The sequence below is a fragment of the Alligator sinensis genome, unplaced genomic scaffold (assembly GCF_000455745.1).
Source record: "Alligator sinensis unplaced genomic scaffold, ASM45574v1 scaffold882_1, whole genome shotgun sequence".
In the NCBI taxonomy this organism is placed as follows: domain Eukaryota; kingdom Metazoa; phylum Chordata; order Crocodylia; family Alligatoridae; genus Alligator; species Alligator sinensis.
The window spans coordinates 38,913-52,107 of NW_005842500.1; the positions used below are offsets into that span (position 1 = coordinate 38,913).

A 13,195-nucleotide genomic window follows, 5' to 3' on the forward strand; every position below is an offset into this window, starting at 1 on the left:
TCTGCTGCTGAAGTGAAAAACATAAGAACGTAAAAGCACTAGCTATTATACTGTTCTGTATCTGTGTGCTATTCCTTCTGCAAAGAGGTCACAAAGAGCAGATACTATGAAGCTATAACATCTCTATAACATCTCCATTTTATGACATAGATCAGGGCTGTCCAGCTTCTAAGCCTCTGGGAGCCACACCAGTGGGAGCTGCATGTCATATGAGCTGCACCAGGGAAAATGTAGACCGCTGGGCCATGTGGACACACCCCACCTTGGTGCTCTGCATGCCTGCACAGGCACCCTGCACACCATTGCACTGGGTGTCTCCCCACTGCTGCACCATGCAGATGTGATTCCTCCCTCCTCTTGCAGCAATGTATGTATGCATGAGCACTCCCCCACCCCCCGTAGCTGCACTGAGCACCCCCACATTGCTGCCTTGCACGAGTGCAATCTCCACCGCCTCCATACAGCCCCAATCCCCACCCTTGTATGGGGCTCAGACTCACTCTCAGCTCCCTGCACCGTGCTGGACTGCCCTGCCAACTGTGGTGAGGACAGGAAGCATCCGCCAGGAGAGGGAGGTAGAGCCCAGAGGGTTGTAACCAGAGGAATGAGGTCAATGGCAGCTGTGCAAGAGCCCAGGGGCTGTAACTTAACCCCTCACAGCTACATAAGGACCACAGGCTACCAGTTGGAGAGCCCAGACATAAATAAGGACAGCTGTAATTGGCTATATTTTTTTACACATTAGTTGTGGTACATCTTGCAACTGAAGAATGTGCTGTCTTTGGATAGTTTGAATACCACTGCTGTAGTAATTTAGTTATATATGGACCATGAGGACCAGTAATACCAAAGGTAAAAAAACAAGTTTCAAAAATTATTGTTGACTTCAATGATACCTGAAGTGCAGTCTGCATGTGAAATTCCTATAGGAATTAATGGAAGATCCATACATAGAAGAGCTGCCTTTTATGAGAATATCTTGAACATCTGATTTTTTTTTTACATGGAATATGGTATTTCATTGTGTGTGATTAAATCTGATTTTACCAATTTCTTTTTTTTTGGGGTGGGAGATCAAAATAATGTGAATAATCTGTGATACCTTTATAAAAGGTCATAAAACATGGTTCTGTCATTATGATCTGTGAGTATTTTTGTTATCACTTTCCTGTATGAATTCTTAAGTTTTTTTATAAAACGTATGAAACTGCCACTAATTGGATGTAAATAAAAGACAAAGTCTGTATACCAAATGTAGAAAATGATTTTTAAAAATTGAATTAAAACACAATTGGAATATACAGGCATAACAAGTTGTCACATATAACAAGTTTTATCTAATTGCAATTTTATGATCTGTTATAAACTTGGGGGGGATGTTTTGTCACCATTTTGTGGATCCATCTGTGCATTCTGCAGTTTTACTTGGCAAATGCATTGCTCCTAGATACAGAAGTGCCAGCTAATATCTCTCCTGATTTGATGAACCATAGAAATGCATACTGTATTGGAAATCCTGCATGATGCTGAGCTGCTGCTTAGGTTAATCAGATTTTAATTTCTGTTAAATACAGAAAATCCCTTCCCCAATAGTTTGGTTTTTTTTAAACATTGGTGTTGCTTATATAAATCATCCCAAAAATCAAAATTTTCTGATTTTTCTGATCCCCAAAATCAAAATTTTTGGTTCTAAAAATTGGATACTGACCTAAAAAGAAGGGTAGAGGGTAGAGGATGATAGTTAAGGTAAAACCAACAGAAAGAAATATTTAATCACACAGAATTTACCTAACTACAGTCTTAGAAGTGAAAGCAAATACTGCATATGACATTAAAAATGTTGCATAATTTTGTAACTGCTAATAACATCTGTATCTAAATTCAGGATAAGAATGATTCAGTAGTATTCTTTAGTACAGGGATTTTCAACCTTTTTGTATCATTGTACCTCCCGATGGCCGGAGTGTACTCCTGGACACTCCTGGACACTGAACACGGGAGAGGGGATGCAGATGCGGAGTGACAGCAGCCACCGCGTGCGAGCTTCCCCATGCCAGGTACTCCGTCCCTGCCCACCTGCACATACCCCCTAGGGCCATCTCAAGTACCCCCAGTTGACAACCCCTGCTTTAGTATATTACCATATCAGTTATATGTATTACCATATCGGTTATATGTCTATTTCATGTTCATTGCAGAAAACTGTACAAAAGTATAGATGTAGGAGAAAGTCTTGCGTAAGTCATTAGAATATAAGACTCCTTTTGTTACCATCCTTTTGATAATGACAATAGTAGTATTCTCATTATCAAAAGGATGATAACAAAAAGGAGTGCATGTACATGCAAAGAAACTGAAAAATCCTACTGCCACTAGGAATACTTATTTCTTCTGCTCTCACACATTAATTGCCAGAATTCTTGACCAGGTAGAGCATCCAGTAAGTACAGAAATATGGTGGGGATTTTGTTTAGTTTCATGCAATTTCTTGCTAGTTTATGGAGAAATAGTTGTCTTTTTAGGGTCAACTTGAGTGACATGCTGGAAGAATTGAGTTCTGTCATAAGAGGCCAAATAGGCTGGTTCATGACAACTTACTAAGCCAATATTTTTTTCCAGAGGCTGTCATCTCATGCTATAGAACCTTGCCTTTCAATTAAAATAAAATCTTTAACTCTTCAGATTGAAAAGTCATTATTCAATATATGAACCAGTTCAGTGATGCTTTTTTTAGCCTCCAGATAACCTGATATCAAAACTAATGCAAGAGGCAAGATTTTCTTAGGGTGATATCTTTAATTGGACCAGCTACATCTGATGAAGAATGTTTTGTATTTGAAAGCTTGTCTAACTCTATCCTAGTTATGCAGATGGTTCAATTAAAAGGATCATCCTAAGGAATCCTTGCCTCTTACATATAACATCACTCTAACACTACTATACCAAAACTAAAGAACTCTAATTTTCTGCAAATAAAATAACTCTTTATAATGGAATTTATGCCTTTGTAATTCCAAAAAAAAAGTAGTTGTTGAAACGGAGAAGAATCTGGTAAGGTTCAGAGTTGCATGGGGGGGGTGGGGGGGAGTAATATGACTGAGTTTCCTCAATTATAATAGTTTGAAGAAGTACAAAGATGAAAAAAGTACTTAAAAGACTAGATGTATTTCTTTTTGGCCTGTGGCAAGTGACATTAGCAAATTTTAAAGTAGGCAGTTAGGAAACCAAATAGATGAGGTACCTTGCAACGTCAGTTAAAAGGAGGAGACAGTATAAAGATTTTAAATAAGAATCAAAATTGTCAGGGTGTTATAGAGCCAACAGTACTGGGAAGCCCAAAGAAGAAATCAGCTGTTGGCAGGTTTTTTATATTGATCCAGGAACCTAAGCCGTTTATACAATCTGTTGCATTCACACTAGCCAAAGGAAGAAGCAAGGACATCTGGGTACATCCAGTGCTAAAACTTTGTTTACAGAGTAAATATCTCCTTAACTGTGGAAAGACTCTAAAACAGAAGATGTAGCATAACTTAGAAGGTGCAGCTCCTGGTGAGGAGAAGGAACAGGCAAAAGCAGTGTTAATTCTGGTCCTGGGGTTACTTTGGTTTACCCATTGAGGCTTAAAATTGGGACAGAGATAACATCTCTGTTCAGTTTGTCCCACATTTTGCCTCTTTTTAACACCACTTCATTACATTTGGAAATTTTTGAAACATAAAAGAGAAACAGCAAGTCATCTGCACAGTAGTTATTTGGTGTGGCAGCAGCTTCCACAAAGGACTCAGTCTGCTCCTAGTGAATATAATAGGAATTTTGCCATGGACTTGAATGGAAGCACAATCAATCCTTTGCAAAGAATTGATGATTAAAAGAAACACACCTTCCAGATCACCAAGATGCAGAAAAAATGGTGTGACAAACTCGTCTCACCTTTGCAGGTGGGGCGTGGGGGCGGAACTCCAGGTCCTCTCCCATTGCTTTGCTGTGTATGCTTTGGGGCTTTGACCAGATTTTGCTCATGGAGACACTCCTCTCCCCCAGCAAAGATCGATATAACCAGTACTCTGATCAGACCTTACAGCTTAATGGAGGAGAACCCCATTAACTCTTAGGGTTCCCTGGGTCTCCAAAAGAAAACAGGTCTGCTATTCCCATAGGAAGAGAATGCATCCTGTTGCCAGCTGCCCTGAAATCACACATCACAAGACAAACTGTAAGGTAAAAGGACAAAGCAGGATTATTGTGTAAGACAGAAAGACAAAAGAAAAGGGTTGTTACGCTGGAGAGAAACTTACAAATAACAGAAAAGCCTCCTTGCTAACTTCTAACCTGAAGCAACTTCCTGGTGTTCGCTATATTTCCAGCAGCCAGCAATCATGCTAACCTCTCAGATGGCCCACTCCCCACTCCCAGGGCCTCCTTGACCAAGTTCTCTTTTCCCCTCAAATTTGGAATTTCTTCTGTGCTTTCCTCCATAAAATGTTTCTCTCAAATCCAGTCCTTGTTATTTCCTCATCTGCATTCTGTATGTTATTTCTTGGGGTCCATATTTATCTAGGCCAGTGGTATCTAAATCATCCAGCCCCATGGTCCAGATGACTAGTTCAGGGGCAGTCTGCAGGTTGATTTATTGTGCCTGTGAGAACAAGAACATAGGAAATAATTTTGCATGTGAACTATAGTTGATACTGAAGTTCCTTCCTGTTGCCTATCTTCCTCTCTTACATTTATGGGAATAGTGCACAAATGGGTTAATAGACAGAACAGCTCCTTCTCCAACTTTGAATAATTGACTAGCAGTAGCTGGGATAAAAGCCTAACATTTAGAAAAGATGAGGCTATTGCAAGGAAGTGTCCTGGCAGAAGTCTGGCAAGAAGCTGACTAGGAAACAGACCCAGAAAACATGAAGTAGAGGCAGGGATCTTTCTTTTTTCCCACTGTGACAGAACACCCTTTTGGGTGTCTGTTACTTTAAGTGCTGAAGCAGGGAGCTGCCAGGTGGCGAATGAGGGCAGCCATTTTGGGAAGCTCTGTTATAAGAGCAGAGCAGTTTGTATTCACTGGTGCTGGGAGTAACATTGCTTGGCAGAGCTCCTGCTCCAGGAATATCTCAGAGGTAAGGGTGATGCTACGGGGAAGGAGGAGGCCTCAGTGGTCCTGGGCACGACTGAAAACTGCATGCTGCCAGGACAGAGAGGCCTGGTAGGCCTGCCTGTGGTGGGCAGGACCACCTAAATGCCAGGACTGAGAACCTACCCGGTGTAAGGTGAGTTGGGGTACCAGAACCCTGCCCCTACCTTTGGGTGGGTTACTAGGAGAGTTAAATGGGGCCAGGCATGCAGAGTACCTGTACCTGAGCCCTATGGGGTGTTGGACCCTGGAGTGGGGGCCAGGCATGCTGAATGAGCAGCACCTAAGTTCTAGAGGTATATGGTCCCAGCCCTGGGAGAGAGCAGAGTGAAGGTCAGGCATGCTTAAGGAAAAAGAGCACTTGTACCTGTCAAGGTGGAAGACCCCAGGCCCCAGAGAGAGTAGGGGTCAGAGTTGTGGCCTGAGAGAGGGGCATAGTGGTCCAGTGAGGGATCAGGGGTGAAGTAGGCCCATAGTTGAGCAATCACTCAGTCCCATTTGGGTGAGGGTCATTGAAGAGGCCAAAAAGACCATGCCAGGGCTGAACAAGGGGTGGAGAGAAAAGCCTGAGGATCTCTTTGAGTAGGGTGGAGTGAGTGTGGCCTGGGTAAGCAGTATGCAAGAGACTGGGTGAGAATCGGTTGAGTGCAAGAGGCCCTGGGGAGAGGGGGGCAGTGGGTGTGTGGCCCCAAAGGAGCAGTATGATAAAGATACAATGGTATGCCCAGTTTCGCCTGGCCTTGAGCCAGAGTATCATCACAGTGTGACATCTGTGAGGCATGGGACATGTGGAAGGGAAGGTTGGAGCATGTATGCCAAGGGTGGGCAAAATGTGGCCCGGGGGCCTGATGCGGCCCGCCAAGCCATTCTAAATTAATATTTATCTGCTCTGGGCTGCCTGTCATGCAGCCCTCGATGGCTTGCCAAAACTCAGTAAACAGCCCTCTGCCCAAAATAATTGCCTGTCTCTGGTGTACACACTGCCCTGTTACAGCTGGGCACTTGAAGGGCAGCCTCCAGCCTATTTAACATCTCAATCATATGCTAACAAGGTGTGGCAGGAGAACAAGGTGGTCAGTTTGCCCAGAGACAGTGGCAGGCCCATACTAGCATCGGCCCTATAAAGCGCCCTTTTCACACCCACCTCACAAGGTGGAAGGAGAATCAGATTTCTATAGCCTGTGTTGCCACTCCTTTGGGAAGTTCACACTACAAGTATTTAAGAACAACCAGAGGGAGTAGAGAACCCAGAGATGGGGCCCTTGAAAAGTCTGGACTCTCCTGAATAGTTCTGGTAATAAAGAGATGAGGAGATGAACCCCCCTCTCACACGGCACCAGTGGTAGGATTTTGATGACAACACAGACCTAACTGGCAATGTCAGAGAGTCAGATAACTGTCCTTCTATGGAAGAGTTTCTATGACTATGAGCCCAACAGCAAGCCATGTCATTAGCACATCTAAGAAGCAGCAGTAACAGGTACAAGCCCTTATACCACAACTCTTCTAAATTAAGTAATGCCAAAATGAAGTGCAGGCTGTAAAACAACAATGCCAGCAGGAACAACATCAGTACTACAACAATACAAACAGTAGTACTACAACATCAGACAACACTGCAACAATGGTCATTGGGAACCTTGGCCCAGGTGACGGCAGTAGGCCCAGTGTTGATGACACTAGGACCTGAGCTGGAGTCCATTCACTTGGTACCTCTATTTAGAGGGGGCATGTAGATAGTGTGTAGTGCCTGATGGTCTATAGGACTACCAATGCATAGACCCACCTTGAATTATCCAGCAATGAAACCCATCATGCTTGACTGGCTTGAAGTGCATTAAGAGACATTTTTACATGTGCTCCAGGTGTGGCGGGGGCAGGGGTGGAGGGAGGCTTTAATTACAGCAGCTCCAAGAGCTGCTCTAATTAAAGCACCCACAGCATCTCATGTCTCTGTCCCTGCACTTCAAAATGGCAGTAGGGGTGCTTTACCTAGAGCTTGCTGAACTAGCTTTAGTTAAAGCTTCCCTGCCACCATTTTGAATCACGGGGACATTGACACATGAGACACAGAGGCTGGAAGGAGCATGTTAATTAACACGTGCAATTACAGCACATTGGAGCTGCCTCCCTGCACCTGTTCAGGTATCCAATGGCACCATTTTTGTAAGTAGTATGGATCCGACATAAGACTTTAGACACAGTAACTCTGGCATGCCTTTGCACCTAGCTTTAAAAACAGAGCCTGTGACCCCAGGGCAGGGCAGAGCCTGAGGGAATCACAAAGAGGTCCACCTTGGAATGGTGATGACATGGGGGGAAACAGAGTACTGAGGGATCCTAGTGGACTGGCCAAGTCCATATCATGCTTTGGTGGAGAGAACAAATCTAATCTAAAAGGCTTCAGAGTGAATACTTCAGAGTTGTTCCTGTTCTGTCCCGGGTCATTTTTGTTACAGTTCAGGCCAATTCATAAAGCAGTAGTGCTGTGTGTCATCTGTCCCTTCATTTTTTGTAGCACTTTAAGGCATATTACATCTGTCCACACTCCTTAAGTAGTGAGAGAAGCTCCTCACACCATTTTCATAGATTTGTAGATTCATAGACATTAGGGCTGGAAGGGACCTGATGAGTTCATCAGGTCCAGCCCCCTGCCCAAGGGGCAAGAAGTCAGCTAGGGTCAAAGGATCCCAGCAAGATAAGCATCCAAATATTTATTAAAAGTATCCAGAGTAGGTGCTTGCACCACCTCTGGGGGAAGTCTATTCTGGGCCTTGGGGGCACGGACAATAAAAAAGTTTTTCCTTATGTTCAGCCTAAAATGGTCTTGCAGGAGTTCATGACCGTTGGACCTTGTCATCCCTTGGGGTGTTCTGGTGAACAGATGTTCCCCCAGATCCTGATGCACACCCCTTATGTACTTATAGGCTGCCACCAAGTCACTCCTGAGCCCATGCTTCTCTAGGCTGAAGAGTCCTATGGCTCGCAGCCTCTTTTCATAAGGTCAGTTCTCTTGCCCTCTGATCATGCGCGTGGCTATCTTCTGGACTCTTTCAAGCTTCTCCACATCCTTCCTGAATTGTGGAGCCCAGAATTGGATGCAGTACTCCAGCTGCAGTCTCACCAAGGCTGAGTACAGTGGGAGAATGACATCCTGGGTCTTGCTCAAGATGCATCAGTTTCTTTAATTTTGTACTTAATTATTTATTTCATTTTGGGGCGGGCGGGGCAGGGGGAAGGATTACATTTTTTACCCTTTTGAGTTGCAGTGAAAACTTTTAATCAGCCAAATATAAACTAATGCAGTTTGGGGTTTTGGGGGGAATCTGGTGACCACTGGAAAAAACTGCTCTGAGAGGTGTTAACTGCCCAGTCATTTTACTGGGAGGTTAGCAACAAAGCCAGGAAGGACACTTCTAAATGTCAGTCTTCTTAACTATTTCTCTTTTGATTATATTATCTTAAGTTTTCAAGATAATGCATTTCCCTATTGATGTTGGAGGTCAAGCCAGGTATTAGAGCGGGTCTTGGTGATATAACTACTTACTGTGTGATTATGGAGAATGAGGAATTCAACATCCACTGCATCCAAGACTTTAAATCTTCTTCTTAATAGGAGAAGGAAAAGATACATACCTTACCCAGTAGCAAAGCCAGAACCTATGCCTAGTTAGATAAAAGTACAAACCAACTTTTTATGCATTTTTGGGTGCTAGAAGTCCTAACTGGCTCCTGTTCAGCAGTTGAAACTCTCATCTTCCCTGCAACTTCTGGGATGTATACATGGATTCCCAGCACAAAATTGCCTAGCACATTCAAACTGGAAATGCTGACAGTGCACCAGGAGCTGAGTTTAATCTTAAGTAACAAAAAGCAAGGAAACATGGACTGAGGAAGAGTGGCAGGGGAACGGTTCTGAGATTCCTACCTCACAAGTCAAGGGTCTGCTGTATAACTAAAGCCTAACATGGCATAAAAGACAATGGGACATAGTTAGCCATGTTAGTGTGAAGTCAAGTAGAAGGCAGAGTAGATTTTTCTCTTTATAGACTGACCAAAGCATATATATCGCACAGACTTTCATGATCAGTAACTCATTTCAACCTCCAGAAGCTTGTGAGAGATTGTGTGTGCGCGTGTACACACACACACACACACACACACACACACTTTGGTTAGTCTTTAATGTGCAGATCTACCTGCTTTCTATATAAGACAGTGGGCCAATGAGAGCATTGTCATCCTGCCCCACTTACTATTTATTATATCTAGTTATATCAGAAATTTTGACAAAAAATAACCCTTTCCAGGAGAAATCTGCTCCCTTCTTTCTCAACTCACCAGTTCCTGTGTCAGTTTAATACTAATTAGCATATTGCTGGAGTTACAGTTTTTTGAGCTGACCTGCTAAGCAACATATAGATGACAACTCAGAGTGACAAAGTTCAGGCCATTCTGGGCTGATTGTACATTTCCTGTCACATTGGACTGAATAGGAGGTACTAATAGTAGGCTGTTGGCTTCTTTTTGAAGAAAGGAAAATGACTATTCTGTGAATAGTAATGTCTAATTTATCAGATTAAATAGCAGAGTAATGGCAGTGAGATCTATACTGTACATGAGACAGACACCCACACATTATCTGTTTGTGCAATGCCAATTTTATTATTTGAAACTAGCCACTTTTATCAATGCTGGAGGGAATACTGAAGTACCTTAGACTGCCAAGAGTGCAGTTTGTAGATCAATTAGCAGCTTTTCAGGCATCCAGGTTCAATCAGTTGTTCTGCAGTGCATACATAATAAGATAGTGGTGATAAACAAAGTTAATGCTTCTCCCTAACATTTTAATATAAATCACAGGAACTCATCATAGCATACTGCATAACTAACCTGTCATATACTGTGATGTCAGCTGATGTGTCAACTGTCTGTAAACGGTGTTACAGCACTGAAAGCAAGTTAAAGTATCAGAGGGCTCCATGAACCAACATTTACAACCTGGCTAGTTCTATATGAAATTTGCCACTACCGGTATATTTTATATGCACAACATTTGAGGAGCTGGTCTGATCCAGGGACAGCAGTAGCAAATGAGTCCCACTCTGCCCCCTGATCTGTTTCCCCTTGGGTGTTCTGTGCCTGCCCAGGAGCAGGCTAAGGGTGGGGAAACCCACCCAACTGCTGCCACTACCATTGCCTCTGGCTGAGCCTGACTCCCTGCACAGTCCTGCTGGGGTGCAGCAGGATTGGCTCTGGAGTTCCCCTAACTCCAAGGTCAGCTAGGGGTAGTGGCAGCAGTGGAAGAAATAGGAAATGGCAGGGGAGGGGATGGCATGTGCTGCTGAGCACTAAAAGTAAAGGGCAGGTCTCCCTGAAGTAATTCTCCAGTTAACTTTCTACTGCATTCTCATCAGGTTTTTAGCATAATCTTCACCTTAAAGCCTTGTGATAGTCCTTGTTTTCTCAGTTTCCCATGTGTTTTTTCACTGTTAGTTCAGCTGGTTCAGCCACAGCATTCAGATCTGTCTCACTTTCCTAGGATGCAAGTTGCATAAGCTTTGATCAGTTGCCCAAGTTGCCTAAGCTGTCAGCATAGGTCTAGCAGGTCATAGCAGGATCATTGAGTTTCATGCAGTACTCCAGAGAATGGCAAACAGTGGGTAATCATTTAACCATTCACATCCCTACCTTGGATCTCTTAAGAGTATTTTAAAAACTACTTCCAGTCTTTGCAGTGGGAGGACATTGACAGTGCTTTTGTCCCCTGCTTTGCTAATGTACAGTAGTGGGGGTGGGTATTTTTGAGGTTTCAAACATTATACCTGGTACTCATGAATGAGGGCTATTCACAAAGTTTTTAAAAACAGATTAGGTAACACTCATCTAGGATAGTTTAGACAGGGATGATCCTGCCTTAAGCCAGGGGTTGGACTGGATGACCTCCTGAGGTCTCTTCAAGCCCTACTTTTTTATGATTTGGTTGTAATTGTAGCTTCTGGAAAGCATGAAAGAAATTAAGTATGGAAAGTCTTTTTGATAGAAAAAAAATTATATAGAACTTCATATCAAGATCAATACATGTGATATTGGATACTGTATTGGAATTTGAACAAAACAACTAGATCATGATGATAAGTTGGGCAAACACAGACTTCTTAAGGTGACAAATATAGGTTATAAATAAACTTGTTAAAATTTGTGTAGAAAACATATAGAACCATATTAAATATGACTGGAAGGGACCTTGAGAATCACCCAGTCTGTCCCTCTTTCTCAAGTGATCAGCTATACCTGAACTAGCCAGATAGAAGCTTGTCTAGCCTGATCTTAAAAACTTCCAGTGATGGAGATTCCACACTACCCTATTCTAATAATAATGCAAACATAAGTTATGAAGAAAATGTTGGATGTGTCATTGATTCCCACATTTTCTAAGTATGTGGAATTTCTAAGTGTTACCTAATCCCATATTATTTCCTAAATTTATGAAGATAGTTATATTGGAGTTAGAACTACATTTATTAGCATGTTTAAATTTGCCTGTACTAGATTTCATTAGCAAATATTTCACAGAAGAACCTTTAAACAAGGAAACTTCACATTTTTAAAGTAATATGAAAGAACGTAGTAGGACTGGGAGGCCATAGTAGGAGTGGGATGGCCCCTTGAGCCATCAAGTCCTCTCCCTTATGTTTTCAGGCAATCATTAATCAAAGGAATCTCCAAAATTATCACTTCACAGCTTCACCCAAAACTACAAGGAACAAACACCAAGAACACCTTATAACATACCATTGGGGGAAGAACAAGGAAGACGAGGGCACTGTCAGTACAGTGGTAGGAAATTGGATAGTTATACTCTCAGAAAAAACACACGGTTTAATTCTGGCCGTGGTTTCTGTATTTTAGAACTTAAGTTACAGTAGATCAATTAAAGCTTGTTTTTAAACCAATTTAACTAAATCAGTGAAAACCTCTATTAAACAGATTTAAAATTCACTTATATCAGTTTATCTTAATTCAGTTACAGCCCAAATTCAGCTGTTCATTTTTACCAAGCTAAGATGTTTCAATGCAGCATGCACCTGTTCCTCCCGTGAGCAGAGCTAAAAATAAAATTATAAAAATCATGTGATGTTGAGCTCTTGTTAAGTCTGTCATATTTCTGTGAAGATCCATGCTTTAGATTTGACATTTACTATTGGTGTTAATTACAGGAAACGAGAAGAAGAAAATAAGAGAAAAGAAGCCAACCTGCAGAAGGGAATGCAGAACCTGCAGTTCAATTGTGTACAGCAGCCGCTTTCAAATAGAGAGAAGAGTTACACTAGTGCACAGCTATTTAGTAAACCAGCTGATGTGCATAATAAAAGACCTTTCTCCTGCAGCATGTCTCAAGACCAAGCAGGGAGAAGCAACAGAGGTTCACCTACAGGTTCTCAAAACAAAGCAACATTGAAGGAGAAATTCCCACCTGCAGAGCTTCTAGGTGAGGATCGTAAATTCAAGAAAGGTTTGTAATTGCTTGATTGGCCAGATTAACTATGCAATGATTTTCAGGGATGGATTTTAACTGGTTCCATCATGGGAGAAAGCATCTTGTGCTGTATTCTTGTTCCTTTATTATGTAAATCACTTATATAGGATATCAATATGTACATTTGGATAAGAATCATATTTTAGCATGCAAGTTCAATCATTTTGCATGGTCATTGTTATAGACATTTATATTGTATGTAAAACTTGGTATCCAAAATATTTCAAAGCAGATTATGGCTTCTGGTGCTTTTTGTTTTGTTAAGTATTCTACTTGGAATCATGATATTTTACCTCCATAGACATGGCCAAATTGTGAAAAGTGAAAGCCCACAGCGCACAGAAGGAGTATGCAGGGAGCTTCCTTCTCTGTGACAACTCCTCCCCCACCTCTAACTTCCCTCAAAGCCATACCTGTGATTTTTCCCCACTCCCTGGATATGATTGTCACCTTAGGAGCTGTAGGGAAGAGCATTGTTTGTATGCCTCTGAGGGCAAGGAATATGTTTTTCCCTTTTCTTTGTG

The 13,195-nt window shown here is 42.2% G+C and overlaps 1 protein-coding gene across 3 annotated transcripts in view; it reads left to right on the forward strand.

Moving 5' to 3' along the window:
* INVS (inversin) overlaps positions 1 to 13,195 on the forward strand; it is an 87,780-nt gene that overhangs the window by 28,819 nt on the left and 45,766 nt on the right. For 2 of the 3 annotated variants that reach the window (XM_006031360.3, XM_025213006.1), the window contains exon 6: positions 12,352 to 12,647. In XM_006031360.3, the coding sequence (XP_006031422.2) occupies positions 12,352 to 12,647 (296 nt within the window). The remainder of the gene's footprint in view (positions 1 to 12,351; positions 12,648 to 13,195) is intronic. The other variant, XM_025213005.1, reaches the window with a different exon arrangement.